The 18827-nt window shown below is 53.4% G+C and overlaps 1 protein-coding gene across 5 annotated transcripts in view; it reads left to right on the plus strand.

Moving 5' to 3' along the window:
• ARHGEF10L (Rho guanine nucleotide exchange factor 10 like) overlaps nucleotides 1-18827 on the plus strand; it is a 115747-nt gene that overhangs the window by 75557 nt on the left and 21363 nt on the right. For all 5 annotated transcript variants that reach the window (XM_043499901.1, XM_038376696.2, XM_043499902.1 and 2 more), the window contains one exon: nucleotides 6596-6741. In XM_043499901.1, the coding sequence (XP_043355836.1) occupies nucleotides 6596-6741 (146 nt within the window). The remainder of the gene's footprint in view (nucleotides 1-6595; nucleotides 6742-18827) is intronic.

The following is an 18827-nucleotide window of genomic DNA, read 5'->3' on the forward strand; positions in this document are numbered from 1 at the left end:
GGTGTGCAGAGGTCAGTCACAAGCGCATCTTGGTGCACCTCACATGGAAGGGGATTTCTCCTTGGCACACGAGGAAGAATCCGTGTCTGCGGGAATCCCGAGGGTCCTGATTGCAAGGCGTGGTATGGATGGAAACTGGGTGGTTCTGATTTCTGGAGAGATGCGCCATCTTCACCGTGAGGGTGCAGTCTCCACCCTGTTCCGTCGCCGGGTGCTCCCTTTCACCCAGCGCTCTGCCTGCTTGCTCAGCCAAAGAGCAAGGGATTCGCAAGGCCCCTGCTGCAGCTCTTCCGGTTAATATGAGCCTCAGTTATTCATGCGTTGCTTTTCTCTGGGATGCTGTTAAAGTTGGATCCACTCCCCTGCCTCTCAGCAGAGATGAGCTGGATGTCGGGTGGATGAGCCGAGCGAGACTTCATTCCTACTGGGGTTTTCATGGCTAAATTCAGCTCCTGACTTCTGGAATTACTGACTCTCCCTCCCACTCCTAGTGTAGGGACCAAGGCACTGAGGGAAAGTTGGGCAGTGGGAACGAAGCAGAGCTGTGTCCATGTGCCTATGAAGCATCCTATTCCCCCTATAGGGGCAGGCCCACTTTGAGGAGAACAGTTTACTGCTGCTGCTAGGGGATGGAGCTACTCCTGTGGCTCAAGCGTTGAAGTCGGTGGTTTGGGACTGAATGCCGGATGTTCTCACACCAATGCCACTCATAGCTGGGGGTCACTACATACGCCTGAGGCTGGCTGGGCCACCAGGCGGGTGCCTCTAGAGGTGATGGCCCATGAGGAACTCTGACCTAGCCATGGATGGGGTTACCGAGGCTTTCCATGAGGCAATGACTGCTGCGTGTGTTGCCTTATGCCAGCATTCGGGCTGCAGCTGGAGCCTCTGAAGATTGGAGAGTTGGGGGCGGGGGGGGGGCAGCTGCTTTCTGTCCTACATCTGGCCTTCACACGTGATAAGTGAGACCTCGTGTAGCAGCGGCGCTGGAGGGAAGGCGCTGGATCTCGATGGCTGGTTGGCGCGTAGGACTGGCAGGGGGCTGAGAAGCCCAGAGGCACGGGGGAGGATGCTGTATGGAGCGAGACCCATATTCACCGGGTTAGGCAATACCCCTGTGTTACCACTAGGGAGCAGGAAAGGGCCTAAATGAACCTCCAGGTCTGTGCAGAGACGTTCTTAATGCGCCCGGGTCCCTCTGCCCCTCCACGAACTGAACAAAGCCTCTGTATCCCCTGAAAGGGGCCAGGGTCACATGGCAGCAGCGCCCCAGTCCGTGGGCAGAGCTGTGCTTGGGCGGGCGTTTAAGAGGAAGGCAGGGCACGTGTAGAACAGCATAGGGTCTGAATCCACCAGCTCCCTGGACAGAGATGAAAGCAGCAGGGCCGTAGAGAAAGGCGCGTGTGCGGGAAGGTGGCTGCACTACCCTAGTAGTTACAAAGAGGGAGGCTAGTTCCTGAGCTGCAGTTTGATCCCGGTTGGTGGGTCTCTGCTGATCCCTGTCCTCTGGCTTTACCTTGGAGCTCGGCAGTCCAGCCTTCCCAAGGCTTTGGGACCCGGCCACTGGCCGAAGGTGGGCATGCAATCCAGGACGCCGGTGTACATGCAGCATGAGCCGACAGAGTCCTCGATCCCTCTTCTGCTCGAAGGAGCTCTGCTAAGGGCCTGGGCTCGGAAGAGTAATCCCTGGGCGTCACCAAAGGGCTCTGGTTCTCTCTGAGTGCTCGGATTCTGGAAGTCTCATGCCACGGCGCTAGGTGTAGGCTCCCAATGGGGGAGTGCAGCAGGGTGGGGAATGTTTCTTTTCCAGTTGAGCTAAAGGGGCTTTGCCTTTGCCAGTGCTGCAGGTCGCATGTGTCGGGGCTTGGGGTCCTCGTGAGACCAGTAAGGCTGCCTGGAAAGCCAGAGAAATCAGGGATGAGAGAGGTAAGAGCTACTCTGGGTTGAGTGTCCGTGGAATGGCTCTCCCCTCGGGCCGGGCACCCCAATGCTCTTGTTGATAGTGGCTGGTAAATGTTAGGGGATCCCTTCCTCTCCCAGCCAGTGTGTTCCCATCAGCGTCTCCTCTGTGAGCTGTATGGGAAACGTGTGGTGTCATGCTTGTGACAATACGTCACTGAGCTGTTACTCGACACGTGCCATGCTCGCTTTCTGCGCTGCCCTTTCTGAGGCAGAGGTGATCCGGTTGGTGAATGCGATGCCTTCAGGAAGCAGCTAAGTTTCTTTCTGTTCCATTTTCCCCCATTCCTCCTCCTTGATCAGAAGGGCAGAAATTAGCAAAGCATCTGTTTACCTTCCCTTCCTCTTGCTTGGTGGGATGCCAACATCTCAAGCTTTTGCTCCCTAAAAATCTTTGTAGTTTCTTCCAGGGCTGTACCTCAGAGCCCCGGAGTCTCTGGGCCAGATCCCCAGCTGGCACAAATCGGTGTAGTGCCCCTGAAGTCAGTAGAGCTGTGCCAATCTATGCCATCTCTGGGTCTTCCAAACCCAGGAAATGGACAAGGTAGATGACCAGGTTGCTTTCAGTCCTTATTTTCAGTTCTTCTGCAGAGATTTTTGGTGTGAAGCACCTGCTGAGGGCTGGGGAAATAATTCAAGAAGAAATATTTCCATAAATTCTCTTGCAGATTCTTAGGCCACAAGGAACAGGTCTGTTGTTCCTTCAAATGAAATCGCTCATTTTCTGGAACAGCTGGTGTTAAGTGAATATTGCAGAAGGGCTCAGAGAGCTCCAAAAACCATCTGAGATTTGAAAAAGGGGCCTTACGGGTGAGACTTAAATAGATTAAGATCCATTATCTTATCAAAGAGAGGGCTAAGAGGTGACTTGCTTATAAACTACAGGTACCAGGGAAAAGAGATCTGACTTTAGGAAGCTCTTTCATGTAGCCGATCAAGGCATAACAAGATCCAATAGTTTGCAGTTAAAAAAAAAATCACTTTGGGAATAAGATGCTGATTTTTAAGTGAGGACAATTAGCCATTGAAACAGCTTAGCAAGTGGTGGTGAATTCATCACTGTAAAGCTTTAAATCCAAATTGGATGTCTTTTGAAAAGATGCTCTGTAGTTCAGCCACAAATTAATCGGCTCTGGAGTGTCACTTCAATAGCAGGAAAAAATTTCCTTCGTGGGAGGAATTACAGGGTGAACTTCTGTGACCTGAGCTATTTTGAGAAAGAAAGACTGGGTCAGGAGAGGACACCTGATAATAGTCTTCAGGGCTATGTTCAGGGCTGTTCTAAATAGGATGGTGATCGATTGTTCTCCATGTCCACTGAAGGTGGGACAAACAGTAATGGGCTTAGTCTGCAGTGAGAGAGATTTAGGTGAGATGTCAGGAAAAACTTTCCAATTTATAAGGATAGTTAAGCTCTGGAATAGGTTTCCAAGGGAGGTTTTTAAGAACCAGTTGGACAAACACCTGTCAGGGCTGCTCTACATTTATTTGGTTCTTGGCCTTTCCTCAGCAAAGGAGGCTGGCCTCTGGAGGTACCTTCCAATCCTACATGTCTATGAGATTCTGGGCAGGCCTGGGCTATGAATGCCGGATGCTGATAGTGGTTCCTTCCGGGCATGAAAAGCTGTGAACCTTTGCAGAAGTGACTGTATGAGGAACCTGACTAGAAGCGAAGCGTATCCAATCAGGGAATGAACCATACGACGTGACCTGGGTCTAATCAAAATGGTGAGAGTTTTAAGGTGTTGAATGTGAGAAAATTCTCCTGACTGAGCTGTGGGCGGAGAGTTATTGTCAATGACAAGTTGGAGAGAAGCGAATTGTATGCTTGAACAGGGGAGAGATTTAGTGAATAAAAATGACCTGGTGGAAATGTCCCAAAGGTGCTGAGGAACCTGAGCTGGAAACATCCCGCCTGGACTCTCGGCCATAGCGCTGTGGACGTGCTGGTTCGTGGTTTCATACTTCGGATTGAGTTCAGCTTGGGGCTTAAAGCAGGGATTCAAGCTCTCTGGTTTGTCTGAAAATCACGGTGTGTCCTCCCCAGACTTGCAGCACTTCCCCTTTGAGTCCAGAGAAGCAACGGGCATTGAGCGGGGAATGGTTCTTCCAGACGGGGTGTGGAGCTGAATTGCCCAAACTTCCTCGAAGCCTCGGGCTCTGAGGGGCCATCTCTGTCTCAGTCCTTTGGGCAGGGCAACTGCTTTTCAGATCTCTCCGGAGCTGGGAACTGTCAAATTCTGTTTACAAAACGCACGTAAGGCAGGTTTTTCTTAACGCTGCCTTGGCTGGTGTTACCATGTCTCCCGCTCCTGACCACCCGCAGCACCTGTCGCAGCCTGCTGGCCACACGGCCAACAGTTACTCCTTCACCTCAAGTGGGAGGATCTTCTGCTGTGGATGCTTCAGCTCCTGCGTTTGGGATGAAGCCACGGCTTGATCCCTTCTGTAGCCCGCTCCCTTCTGGGAGTGTTTGGAGGCTTCAAAACAAAACACCTCGCCAAACTCAGCAGAACAAACTGCCCTGCGCTCAAGCGACTTGCCCACGCTTCCTCAAATAGACCCACTGACTCACAGGAGAAAAGCTTACTCGTGTACGCTGGTGGGATCGTAGGAATGGCCAGGCTGGGTCAGACAGGGGCCCGTTTCGCCTAGGGGCCCATCTCTGATGGTGCCCAACACCAGAAGCAAGGAAGGTGCAAGACACCTTGAAGTTGGGAGTTGAGGAATAACCTACCCGTGGGGAGCTGGGTAAAGTTCCTTCTTGACTCCATTAGAGTGGGTGGGGATGGTTCTTTGGCCTGCAGCGTACAGGAGATCAGACTAGGTGATCTGACCTGAGAGGCTGATGTGTGCCCTGCCGCAGGAGGGGTTTCTGTCCCAGCTCGGCACCACAGTGAGAACCCCCCAGAAGGCAGCGGGCAACTGATCTGCCCCGATTCCCTGCCCTGCACCACACACCATTGGTGGCGTCCTGTCTCTGTTCATCTCAAGTCCCTGGTTTAATCCGTAACCTCACATCGCTTTAATTGGAGCTTCCTGAACGTCCCCGTTTCCCTGAAGAGATGACGCCGCCTCCGTCTCTTTCAGCCGTTTGTAGAGTCGCGTGCGCTGTGGGTCGGGAGTCGGGCAGCAAAGGGATCCTTTCATGGCTCACGTCAGGCAGGTGCCAAGAGGGGTCAACCTGCAGCAGGGGCCAACGCTCAGGAAATGCGAGGGGTGGGAAAGGTCGTTCCCGCCGCGCTTTTTGTGGGGAAATTGGCGCCGCGGGATGCCCTGATGAAAGAGCCGAGGCAGTTCGGTTCCTCCTAATGACAGGGCGGGCCGAGCGCGAGGAAGTGCTGAAGGGCATTGGAGGAAAGCCGCCGCGCAGCCGTGTGCCAAGGCACGTTTCCTAAATTGCATTTCAAAGCTCCGTTGTAAAGAGTCGCGTGGTTCTCCCTGGGCAGATGTGCGCTGTCATGCTTGTGATCTGTGCTGTTTTAGAAACCCTCCTGGCCTCGCACCCCCTGTGCCCAGCCTCTGCAAGCCCCCCTCCCTCCTTTTCCATCTGAGAAACCCCCACCTTGCTCCTTGGATCTGTTTAACAAAGGGATCCAGGTGGCAGCTGGGAGGGGCTGCAAGGCTGGAATAATCACAGCAAATGGAGGGGGGGAAGTGACAGGGTCTTGTGCAAGGAACAGTCCGTTCCCTGCACCAAAATGCTCTGCAAAGGAGGCCGCGAGCCAGCCAAGTTTTGCCACCTGGCTCAGCCTGCCCCACGATCTGTTCTCCATACCCATGCGATGACAAAGGAAAGGGAGTTAATTAGTCCCCTAGAGGCTGCTGCCCAAGTTCAGGGAGAGTGGCAAGGGAGCAGCCGCTGGCTGGAAAAGACGGCGGTGTTTGCTCTATCCTCCCCAGTATTTTGCGTTCCCTGTGCAAGCAATCCCACGCCATCCCCCCCTCGCCCGCACCTGGCAGCTTGATTATAATTAGACCGTGCATGCTGTCAGGGCTGCGGGAAAGAGAACTGCGCTTGTTTTCCTGCAGCCGCGTTCACAATGTGGAGGCATCAGGTGAGACTTGATTCATAGGGGAAAGAGATGTTGCGGCCCTGCTGAGCCAGCCACCCGAATTCCTGATGCAGGCCAGCTCCTCTCTTCCACCTCCAGCCCGGTGGGAATGCCTCCATGGACAGGCGGATGTGCTGGGGAGGGCCGGGTGTGAGGCCAGAGGCTTCCAAACTCGGGTCCGTGGAGGCCTGGGTTCTGTGGGGAGTGTCGGGCGGATCCTGCCCACTTTCAGCAGCTAACACTCCCTGGAAGAAGCTGTCAGTAGCGACATCTTTTCCTGCTGTTACTGTTGCATGGGAACAACGGCTGCAGGTGTCCCAGGGAGTGATGAGCTGGTGAACGGAGGGAGGGATGGCGCAAGAGCGGTGCTCCATATGTCCATTGAAATGTGGCGCTGCCGTGGTTGTAGCATGAGATGCCCCAGTCTGGGTTTCAGCTGGGGACCAGCATCTCATCAGAGACTCCTGAGGGTAAAGCCCTAGACTGAGGTGTGGGGGGCTGAGATCCGGCTCCAAGCTGCCTTTCCTCCTCTGGTCTGTTGTGAGCGGTGTGTGATTTTGCTCTCCTTTCATTTTCTGCAGGGGGGCTGTGGGATCTCGAGGCGCAGCCCACTTGTCTGGAGGTGGGAACCGGACCGGTGCGAACCCTGCTGACGCTGGATGACACCGTGTGGGCCAGCTGTGCCAACCAGGTCACCGTGCTGGATGCTACCAGCCTGCAGGCTCAGGTACCTCCGTGGTTCAGTGCCCCGTGCCGTGTGCAAGGCTGGGTGCCAGGTTTCCAACCTCCTTTGGGATGGGGATTCCTTCCTTTCTGCCCTCCCCACAGCTCCTCCAACAACATCCCGGATGACTGACCAGGTGGCCCAGATGAGGCCTGGACTAGGCTCCTATTGGGGCTACATTGACCTGGTGTCAACTCCTCTCCCCACTCCTGCATCTGTGCGGGGCATCCCAGGGAGTTTCTGGCCTGTGAGCTCTGCGTGGCTGCACACAGATTGCTCAGGCCGTAAGATGCGGGTGAGCTTTGCCTGCACCGTGCGAGCAGCCAGGGGAGGGGAGATAAGAGTATCGTGTGATGGCTGAACATGCCGGGGTGAGCCTCTCTTCTCTCTCACTCCTTGGGGTCGCTGTGGCTTTAGCCCCACCAGCCCACGCAGCCCCAGAGCGGTCTCATCCTTAGCGCTGGCAAGTGTTCATGCCAGCCGCTCTGGAGCGAGCCCGGCCTACCCTGGCACGCTCTTCCAGGAGTCCTTTGTCTCAGGCTTGCTCCCTACTTGCTTTGGCACCCTGCCGCATGAAGGCCGGAACGATTGCAAAGGAAGAGGCCGGTGGCTGGGGCAGCCTGGCTGTGCGCCCCTCGGACAGGGCTCTGAGCGGCACGAGAACAGCACTTGGACAGCGGGCACAGAACCCGTGGGAGCGTGCGGCCGGGCAGAGCTTCGTGCTCTCAGTGCTCCTGCTCACCTGTGAGATCCCTCTGACCCCTGGCTTCAGATGCATCTGGAGGGTGACTGGATGTGGCAGGAGGAAGGGAACTGTCAGAAGCACTGGCCTGGGGAGGCGGAAAGGGGAGTGCAGCTGTTGCTGGTGGAGTAGGATGGGGAGGAAGAAACGGCCTCCGGCAAGGTGTCTGGGGCAGGCATGCTGGGTGCTCAGTAGTGGCCAGGCGCCCAGTGCGACGTTGGGGGGCCGGGTGGGTTGAGGCAGCATGTGACGCGGTGGAGGTGGGTGAAGACGGCACCAGAGCTACGTAGGGAGGAGCCTGAGGACGGAGCTGTGTAGTGGGTGAGGACCGGCTGCAGGAGGGTGGGTTTGCAGAAGCCTGGAGAGAGCAGGGAGGTTGGCAGCATGACATGAAGCCTGGCTAAAGGATCTGGAATGCTAACTTTGGGGGGTGGCTGTTCGCAGTTTGGATCCTCCCCAGTGCACCCAGGGTCTCCTGCACCCAGGGGGATTGGCTAAGCCCTCCTATGTTGTCCCAGGCACTCTGCCGGGCAGGACGGGCTGAGCTCTGCTGAGTCCACTCCCCCAGGCTTCAGCCAGAGGCCACTCCTCCAGTGCCTCCAGGTGCATCTACAGACCCGAGTTCGAGCTAGCGAACTTCAAATAACAGCCGCTCTGAAGCTGCGGCAGGCTGGGCTCACTGCATGGATAGAATCATAGACTCTCAGGAGTGGAAGGGACCTCAGGAGGTCATCTAGTCCCACCCCCTGCTCAAAGCAGGACCAACCCCAACTAAATCGTCCCAGCCAGGGCTTTGTCAAGCTGGGCCTTAAAAAAAACCCTAAGGAAGGAGATCCCACAACCTCCCTAGGGAACCCATTCCAGTGCTTCACCACCCTTCTAGTGAAATAGAGTTTCCTAATATCCAATCTAGACCTTCCCCACTGCAACTTGAGACCATTACTCCTCGTTCTGTCATCTGCCACCACTGAGAACAGTCTAGAACCATCCTCTCTGAAACCCCCTTTCAGGTACTTGAAAGTAGCTGTCAAATCCCCCCTCTTTCTTCTCTTTCACAGACTAAACAATCCCAGTTCCCTCAGCGTCCTCTCATAAGTCATGTGCTCCAGCCCCCTAATCATTTTTGTTGCACTTCACTGGACTCTTTCCAATTTTTCCACATCCATGTAGTGTTGGGCCCAAAACTGGACACCTACTCTGCACTGTACCTACTCTGGGACCCAGGCGGCTGGTACAGCCCATGCTGGCATGGTTTTATTGTTCGTTTTTGTTGCAGTGAGTTCAGTTAAGGCTAGTTTGGCGCAGTCTACACATGCTGCAGTCACACTTCCCAATTGTAGTGTAGACAGACCCATGGGGCTGGCCATCAACCTGGCTGCATTGTTCAGGGGTATGAAAAAGCCACACCCCTGAGCGATGTAAGTAAGCTGACCTGTGTCCCCACATAGACAATGCTGGGCAGATGGAAGAATTCTTCCGGCAACCTAGCTACCACCTCTCGGCGTGGTGGATTAACTACAGCAACAGGAGAAGCCCTCCCATCAGCATTAAGCAGTGTCCACAATGATGCCCTTGTACTGCTGTAGTGTTTCAAGTGTAGACAAGCCTGCAGTGTGTCTACAGTGACTGGCTGGGCTCCTGGAGATGGGGGCAGCCCTTCCCCTATGCCCAGAAGCTGAGCCAGCCCCCTGAAAAACTGCAGAGAACCCTTTCTGTGACTGGCTCAGCCAGCTCCGGCATGTGAAAGACCAAGGCAGGATTTGCGGGCAGTGCCCTGCCTGGCCACTGCGTGCCGCTGTCGCTGTGCACAAGCTGCTGAGGCTGGAGGCGTTCTCTGGGCATTTCCAGGGCCTCCATCCCAGGCCCACTCCCACGCTGTCTAATAGCAGGCCTCTGACGACGGTGCATTTCTTGGCTGAGCGCTCCCCGCACTCCGACCGGCCACCGCCTTCCTCGGCGCATTCCCATGATATTATGAAGATGGAGATGGGCTGCTTCCAGGCTGTATGTGCCCCGGCCCCTCTGCCCCCTCATGCCTAATGGGCTGTGATTTGATTGGAAATGTCCCTTGGCGTGTGGCGCGGATAAGGGAGGGGAGCATTCTCGCTTCGTGTCTATTGGAGCGCTGGGGCGTGCTGTTCGTTAACCGGCCTCCCCTGCCCGCCAGCTCCCTGGCTGGGCCAAGTTAACCATTTGCTGCTTGAATGGGACAGATCGGCTGGCCGTGACTTGTCTGTGCAAATGGGCTTGTCACCCTCGTGTTCTAGTGATTCCACAGGTCATAGTGCAAGAGATGGTAAGAAGCTTGGCTTGGCACACCCAAAGGCAGGAGCGGTGTCTAACCCACTGGCAGTGAGTGTGGGTTGTCCCCCCGGGAGCTATCTTGCACTGTTTGTACAATGCCAAACAAAAGGGGTCCTATTCTTGGCTGGTCTCTGGGCATTTCCATACTACAGATAGCTGTAGTAGCTCAGCCCACAGAGAGGATAAGGGATCTACTACTACAAGTGGTTGAAGGAGATCTCCTCCTTTAGCTCCAATAAAGGCCTGTTCTGATGGAGCGTGGGTTTAACAAAGACCACGTGCTTGGAAAGCCACAGTGGAGGGGATTATAAAAGCCTACGTGAAGGTGACACTCATCCAGGTCAGTCTGAAGGTACTAAATGCCAGGCTCAAGGGACTTCAGACTGCAGTCCTGAGCCGGGTGCCGAGTTCAGGCTGCAGTGGGCTCGCTGGAAGGGATTCAGAGGTCCCGCTGAGTTGGGGAGTGGGTGTGTAGGAGAAGCGGAGGCTTTAAAATAGGCTTTTATAGTCTGTTGCTCTTTCTGGCTCTGAAATGGTTAAATACAAATGCAGCAGCCCCCGTAAGACACTCCAGTGCCCAGTAAGCGCCAGGGTGTGTGTGGGAGGGGGAGCTCTCAAACACTGCCCGTACCCCAGAGCTCATGGCACACCGTGCCCCAGCCTCCCAAGGCTGGTACTGCCAGACTAACTTTGGGGGACCCCTTAGCCATGCCGCAGACTCAAGTCTCAGATGCTAAAGCTGGCATAGCTGGCAGCACCCCCACGTGCCCCCTGGCGAGATGACACTGGGCTCTACTCTGAGCCAAGCCGGAACACAGGCCCTGAGATTTTATGGGCCCCAAGCTTGCGGGACAAAGAGGCATTTAAGGCCACTCCGAAGGCTTCCTGCTGGGCGTGGTCCGGGCAGCCAGAGTTTGGATTTGGCAGGCTGGCGTTTCAGTCCCTCGCCTGGCCTGTGCATGCTCTCAGTGGGAGCTGCTGGCGACTCTCCACCAGCGAGAGGCTGTTCAGGGTCAGGTGGAGTCTGCGTGTGGGTCAGGCCCTCTGCAGTGGGAGCCAGGCTGCCCTAGGCTAGATCCCTCCTGCCCGATGAGCTGTGTGGCTGCAGCTCGTTAGGCAGGACAAGCTTGCAGCTGACGATGGGCTGGGTGGCATCATGAAGATGCTTTTTATTTTTTTCCCGCCTCTGTGTTGGAGCGCAAACTCCCCTCCAGCATGTGCCTGTCTCCAGCTGCTGTAAGACCTTTTCTCCCATAGAGAGCTTTGCGCCACCCACTTTAACTCGGGTGCCGGACCTGACGCACCTGGGTTTTGAGCCGCTGACCGCCAGATCACGAGCACCCTGTCAAACGACTGCGGGGCAGCGTGTCCATGGGGCGGAATCGGTCTCATCCGCTCAGACTGGTGACCCAGGTACGGCTCTCATGAGCCCCCAAGGAGCCAGCCTGGCTCTGGGAGAGGGGACTGCAACCTGTTCCTTCCTTCTTTCTTCCTCTTCAAGGGCCACTCAGGTACACCCGTGCAAATCCACCCATGGGGGTTGCCCAGCTACCACCAAGGGAATAATTTTGGCCTCCTGGCCCTGGTTGCTGGGGAGGATGGGAGAGCTGGAGAGAAGCTACCTTGACTCCTAAGTGCCAGATGGGGTTTGTAGGGTCCACACTTAGAACCCCACCCCCCATCCCCACTCCTGTCTCTGTTTAAACTTGTAAATTGGAGCTTGGGGCCTTGGAGATAAGAGAGGAGCCCGAGGTGTTCATGCTTCTAGTCCCGTTTCTGAGGAGAAATGCACTTTAACCCCACGATGCTGAGGAGGGGGTATCGCAATTGTACAGCGGGGGCCGCTCTGGTGCGCTAGAGACCTTCCAGTGGCGCAGCTCTATCGATGCGGCTGCACTGCTATGAGCTGCCTCGTGTAGCCGCTCTATGCCGATGGGGCCCATTTGCTTAATTAGCCCTCCATCAACGGCAGCAGCACCTCCCACCAACATAGCGCTGTCTGCACCAGCGCTTAGCTCGGTGTAATTTATGTCACTCTGCGGGTGGCTGATTCACCCCCCGCGAGCGACACGTGTTCTACCCACATAAGTGGAGGTGTAGACGTAGCCTAAGGCAGAGAGGCTAACTGATTTGTCTGTGGTGATGCAGCTACAGGCAGGACTGTCCTGAAATTCAGCTCGGGTCTTATCTGCCAGACCCTGCTTCCTCTATTCTCCATGGTGCCAGCCCTGGCTGGAAGAAAAGAATCTAGCCCTGGATCCCCAGCAGGTGTAGATCAGTGTCACTCGACTGGCGTCAATGGGCCACATCCCCAGCTGAGGATCCAGCCCTTGGGGCCGAGCTGCTGTGTTTCACCTCGCGGCGGCAACGGTCTGAGCTGCCAACTTTGCCTCGGCAACTGTATAACCCCCTGTCCACTGCCCCGGCAGGGCAAGCTGCAGCCCCTGGCCTTTTTGCTCTTGTCATTTAAGACCAGCAATGTGCTAGCGGCTTTGAAAAGGGATCAATACTGTCTTTAGCCTGCATTTTACACTGGGCCAGAGAATGCCAGGGGTTGATGAGCTGCAGTCGGTGGGGGCGGGGGAGCAGAGAATAAGACCCGCGTGTCGGCAGCCCAGTTGAAATGGAGAAGTTGCAGGGAGGCATGCACGGTACGGGGAGAGCTGGCCTTCCGCACCCACCAGCCCATTTCCGTTCCGTGCAGGAACGAGGTGAACTCGATCCATATTTAATAGCGAGCCGCTCCTGCTGCCAGCTGAACAGGAAATGGACTTCATTGCACAGCGCGGCCCTCTGACTACAGCTAGTGACAGTCCCCGCAAGCATCACACATGCTCCGTCTTGCCAGCCGTTACCCCTCTCCGGGCTGGGGCGGAGTGAGCAGGGAGGTGGGGGTGGGGAGCTCTTGTCAAGGGAGACGGAGGGCGGCCCGGGGGTGCTTATTACCTGTAATTGCGGCGCTTCCCAGCGTGCGGCAGGCCGGGTAGAATCCTCAGCGCTGTTCGCCGGAGATGCTCTTTGCTGTCAGACCTGTGTTTGTGTGTCACAAATAACTTCCCTTCCCCACGTCGCCCCCCCATCACGTCTGATTCTGCCTCTTTTCCTTCATGTGCCTGACCAGCCCCAAGGCCAGGCAGATTCAGGGTCGCACAGTTCCCTCTTCCAGCCATGGCTTCTCCTTTCTAACTCCCCTGAATCAATGCCGGAAGGCATTGGCTTTTACGCCGAAGGGGGGACTGCGTCCCTACACGTAAGCAAGCTTTTCTGCACCCAGCTCCGGCAATGCGTGACAGTTCTGGCTGGCAGCACCCGCTGCCAGGCCATGCACACATCCCCGCCCGTACGCCTCGATCCAGACGGGCAGCGTCCCCTGCTCCACACCTCTGCCTGGGCACCTCAGCAGGGTGCAGGAGGCTTCTGAGGGGGTCTGGATCCCCAACTGATCTCTGGCAGGTCTCCGACTAGCCCCTGCCGGGGCTCTTTATCAGAGCGGAAATCCCCAAACACCCCTTCTGTATGGAGAAGAGAAACGGCCGGAGCCACCAAGCCTTGTCAAGGCCATGGATATGAGGCAGTGTGAGGAGCAGACTTAATGCAGCCGGTGGGAGACCAGTGAACAGCTTGAGGAGGGTGACGTGGCCTTAAGCCTGAGGGGGGAAGATGATTTCTAGCAGTGGTGTTCTGTACAGCCCTGACGTTTGGGAGGATTCATAGATTCATAGATACTAAGGTCAGAAGGGACCATTCTGATCATCTAGTCTGACCTCCTGCACAACACAGGCCACAGAATCTCACCCACCCACTCCTACGAAAAACCTCACCTATGTCTGAGCTATTGAAATCCTCAAATCGTGGTTTAAAGACTTCAAGGAGCAGAGAATCCTCCCTCAAGTGACCCGAGGAGAGCATCGGGGGGCTGGCGAGGAGGTTACTGTGTGTTACCGTTTGTGCTGGGTTTCGCGGTAGGGGCTCGGATACCCTGGCGACGGGCAGCAGTATAAAACCCCGAGAGAGAGGATCAGGGCTCCATTGTGCAAGTAAGTGACAGGGTCCCTGCCCGGAAGATCTCATCAGGTACAAAGACAAGATGCGACAAAAGATAGACAAACCACACAGGGAAGGATGAGGGTAGCGGTGAGTTCTCAGCGATTTAAGCTAACAATGGGCATAGCGTGATGGTCCCAAATACGTGACATCTAGCGAGGGAGGGTGGCGTAAGCTGCTGCTATTCCAGGAAGGTCACTGAAGTTGTAGCAAATTCCACCAGCTGAGGCCCTGCGTCTGTGTGTCTGTATAACAGAGAGATTGACTCAGGCCCGCCCAATGTAGCCTTCGTTATCTGGGTTTCTTGTAGGCATCACAGCAGAAGTGTCTTGGGGAGAGAGTCATGGTCTTGCAGACCAAGCCAGCCTGGAAAGAAACATGCAGCTTGTTGCAGATAAAGCAGACAAACCTGGTGGTTAGGGCTGGCATAGTTAGCAGAGAGCAAGTTGAGGGATGACTTTGAATGAAGGGCTCCTCTAAAGCAGCCGGCCATAACAAGAACCTGGATGTGGTATCCTAGGGGAAGAGGAGAGGGGGATTTTAAGACCATGCCGAATTTGGGGCTGGCAATACAGTGATAGGGCTGAAGCTAACCTGCCTTTCGCTGTTCTGCTTGAATTACCTTCCTACAGCTCCGGCAATTAGCAATTACTGTGTAGCAGTGCCTGGTATTGTTGGCTAGCTGGCTTTTGACCCCAGAGCTAGCAATGCCTCTTACTACCCAGGATGAAATGGGAGCCAAGGCAAAAGATCTCCTTGTTGCTTGGCCTAAGGAGGGAGTGTTGAATAGTCTTTTCTCCCACCCTTAAATTTCACATTTAGTGCCCAAACTTAATTTGCATGTATTAGCTGCTGTAAATCTGTCATAACAATGGGGCCGGGGATGAATAATACATTGCGGGGCTGTATTGGTTTTTTCTCTCCTATCTTATTTATGGCATGAGCCGTTTGGGACCTTTTGCGGAAAGGAAAAGTCTCTGTGTGGGGCATGCTGGGTAATGCTATGCAAATCAGCATGTGGGCTGGGAAATTAACAAAGTTTTAGGAAGGCTGCAAAGCTGCCAAAAGGGCAGCGCTCCAACACTCAGGCCTCTGGAGTGCAGGATATCAGGAGTGTCGCTTTCATCCACTAAGGCCTTCTCTCCACTCTTCCAGTTCGTTCTTAATGAAAATAACAAATTAAGGAAGACAGTTGGAATCTGAAATTGGACAAATGGATTGCCAGGCGTTCTGTGGCTAACTAGTTGGGTCTTAAAAGGAAATTGTAAACAGGGAAGCATCATCGAATGGGATGTTTCTCGTGGGACCCTGCAGGGATCAGTTCTTGGCCTATTGAACATCTTTATCAATGACCTGGAAGAAAACAAAATAATCACTGATAAAGTTTGCAGACGACACGCACACATTGGAGTGCTAAATAATGAAGGGGGCAGGTCACTGATATGGATTGTTTGATAAGCTGGGTGCCAGGAATTAATACGTGTTAGCATGACTAAATGTCATTGTATACATCTGGGAACAACGGCCACAGATACAGGATGGGGGATTTTATTGTGGGAAGCAGCAACTCTGAGGAAGATTTTGGGGTTGCAGACTAGTCTGTATCACCTCCCCAGTCTTAGACAAGCACTGTCATCTACAGGAGCAAGTGCTGGCCTGGGTGGAAGGATGAGTTCTCACCCTAGGTCTGCCATGGACTCGTTGAGTGGCTTTAGTCATCAGTGACTTGGCTGTTTTCGAGGTGCTTAGTGTCTGCAGTTCCCACTGAAGCTGGGTACCCAGCACCCCTTGAACTCAGGCCACTTACCTTTTTCTTAATTTCCCCATCTCTGAACGTGGATGACACCTGTCCACCCTTCTCCCAGGGCGGCCTTGTATTAATTAACGCTCCTACTGCAGTTTGGGGACGTATAGCATTGTGTTAGCTTTGCATATTGACAGCTTCCTCCTCCCCATATCAGCTGAACAGTCACTTAACCACATTACTTCTCTTATGACTAACATGAGCCACCAGAAGTATAATGGCATCTCTGCAAACTCCCCTCTGGTCATGGTATAAATAGAATTTGACGGAGCGCTGTGTAATCGGCTCTTGTATTTTCATGAATGGGACAAAGTGCTGGATGATAAACCACAAGGCAAGTAAATCCCACGCTGGTTGAGAGCAAGATGGAGGTAACCTAACGAGTCTCTTTCCAGCTCCCAACTTCTGCTTCAGTGATAATCTTGCCCAATCCATGCCGGTTTTGCTCTGTCCCTTTGGGTAGGCAGCTCTCCCTCAGGAATGCAAACACCACTCATTTGTTACTGTGTTGTAGTCTGGCTGGCTCCAGCTGAAATTGGGCCCCTGTCATGCTAGGCGCTGTACAAACACATTAATAAGAGACAGGCCCTGCCCCGAAGATCTTGCCGTCTAAATAGACAAGGAGAGGAAGCATTGTCACCCTCCTTTTACAGATGGAGGAATTGCAGCAAAGAGAGTGCATTGCCCAAAGTGACCTGGGAGGAGGGATAGCTCAGTGGTTTGAGCATTGGCCTGCTTAAACCCAGGGTTGTGAGTTCAATCCTTGAGGGGGCCATTTAGGGATCTGGGGCAAAAATTGGGGAGTGGTCCTGCTTTGAGCAGGGGGTTGGACTAGATGACCTCCTGAAGTTTCTTCCAATCCTGATATTCTATGATTAAGAAGGCAGGGATGGAGGAGGGAATTGAACCTGGATCTTCTGAGTCCCAGGTTAATGCATTAACCATGCAACCAGACTTCCTCCTTTAGCCATAACCCACCCATCACCATGGTATCTAGGCTCCTGATGTCCAAGAGATGCTGAGGACCTATTGCTCCTGTTGATTTTAGTTGAAGCTGCAGGTGCTCGCACCTCCGAAAAGCAGGCCTCTCTTCACTAGCAATTCATGTGTTACAAGGCTAAGCACTCGTCAATGTGACTTGAAAACCCAATCCAGGCACCAGAACAACAGACTGTGACAGCTTTGGTTTTTCCCTCGGTCATCTGGGGGAAAGGGAGTCCAATCTCATGACGAAGGTACATGCCTCGCATTTAAACCTGAGTTATATTTCTGTCTCCACTGCAGAGTTGCATGGGTCAGTCACTGAACTGCTCTGCGGTGCCTCTGTTTCCCTGTAGGGGGTCATAATTGAATCATGAACGTTTACAAAGCCCGTTGAGATTCTTGGCTGGATGGAAAGAGTAATGAGCCAAGTACTGTTGGGGGTTTTTTTGCTTCTTGAACCTTTTGATTAGGTCCAACTGAATCCTGCCTTACGATCGTGAACTCTGTCCTTTAGGAAGGTGCATGTGTGCGTCTTTGAAAAAGCCATCAGAAAGGAAGAAGAAGAAAAAGGAAGATCAAACGACTTCCTGGCAATTACCATTAGAATTGTCCCAGCCTGTGTCAATAGCCAGCTTCTTCAAACCATCACCTGTGAGTGAAGTGCATTTTGCCTGCCAGAGAATGGGTTTTTTTCTCCATCCCAGAGTTCATCATGTGGACAGTAAGGCACGGGGGAGCATAGCTCTAATTCCCCTTTCTGCGTGACTTTGGGCATGTTACATAATCTCGCTGTGGCTCAGCTGTGACAACCCATCCTTCATCTGCCTGGTCTATTCAGATTGCAAACTCTGCTGGGCACAGACTGTCCCTTACTATGTATCTGTACGGTACCAGCCTAATAAGGTGTTGATCTCCACTGGAGCCTCTAGGTGCTGCTGGAACCCGGTTAATTAATAATCACCCAGGGATTAATTTTCCTGTATAAATAAATATGCAGTAGCCACCTCAACCAACTTCTTCTTTGGAGACCATGGTGCACCTTGGGGTGTTCATTCCAAGCTTAGCTTCCATATGGCTGGAGTTGGAATGATCATCTACTTGCTCCTTGTTTTTTAGAACGTTTCTAGTAAAAACCCCAATGTGGATGTTTTATGGGAAGAAGCCTATGAGGAGACAATCCCACTTCAGCCGCCTTGGACCTCTCCTCCACTAAGGACAGACTGGAGGAGATGTTTAAATCTGATTAATAAGAACATGTTTCAGGTGATGGAGGCATTAGAAAAGGCGGCGGGTTCTCTTGCAGGGGAGACGAGAGGAGATGCTATGTTGAGTTCCATAACTGGACAGAAAAAGAATTGAATGGAACGAATGAGGGGAAAATCCATAGTAGTTCATTTATTCTAATAAGAGCTGGATTCTTTTCATGCAAAATGTCAAATATGAAAACCTAAAGTTAAAAAAAAAAAAGTTAAGACAAAGATTGAGAGTTGAAGTCCATAAAGTCACGTTGGGAAACTCTCTGATCTGATCCAGTAACCGGCCTTAATGTTTCTACTCTCAGTTACCCCCACAATCCGTGGGCTGCAAACGCACGTTGGGGTATGGGCAGTGCCGCAGCTGGAAGTTTTGGTGCTGCCTCTGTCATTCCCAGATAATACGCTCTGTATTATAACATGACCTAGAGGTCCCAGCTGAGATCAGAACCTTGTTCATAGTCATAGAGACAAAGGCCAGAAGGAACCACTAGTTCGAGTCTGACCTTCTGTATATCATAAGCCATCACCGCCACCCAGAGCTCTCACAAAACCCAACAACGGAAATTAGACCAAAGTAAACAAGATCCACACAGCACGCTCCGTGCCCTCTGAGTCCTGGCCCATCCTCCCAATGTCCCATCTCCAGCCATGGCCATCCTTGATACTGCAGAGGAAGGAGATTTTAAAAAAAACTTCCCAGAATACATTGGAGGGGATCTCTTCCTGACACCTGCAGGTGGCCAGATGAAACCCTAAAACCTGGATGCTGCCTGTACACACTACAAGAGATCGTCACTGCCCCAAAGGGCTGATTGTTGAAGGGGGCAAGACTGAGAAAGGAAGTATTCTCTTCACAAAACTAAGGGTAACATTTTGAAAAGCCCCAACTGACTTTCCATTGCCAAAAGTGACTTAGTCACTGAAGGTGAAATTTTCAGAAGTGCCTACATGACAT

Source organism: Dermochelys coriacea, chromosome 18, assembly GCF_009764565.3.
Source record: "Dermochelys coriacea isolate rDerCor1 chromosome 18, rDerCor1.pri.v4, whole genome shotgun sequence".
Lineage (NCBI taxonomy): Eukaryota > Metazoa > Chordata > Testudines > Dermochelyidae > Dermochelys > Dermochelys coriacea.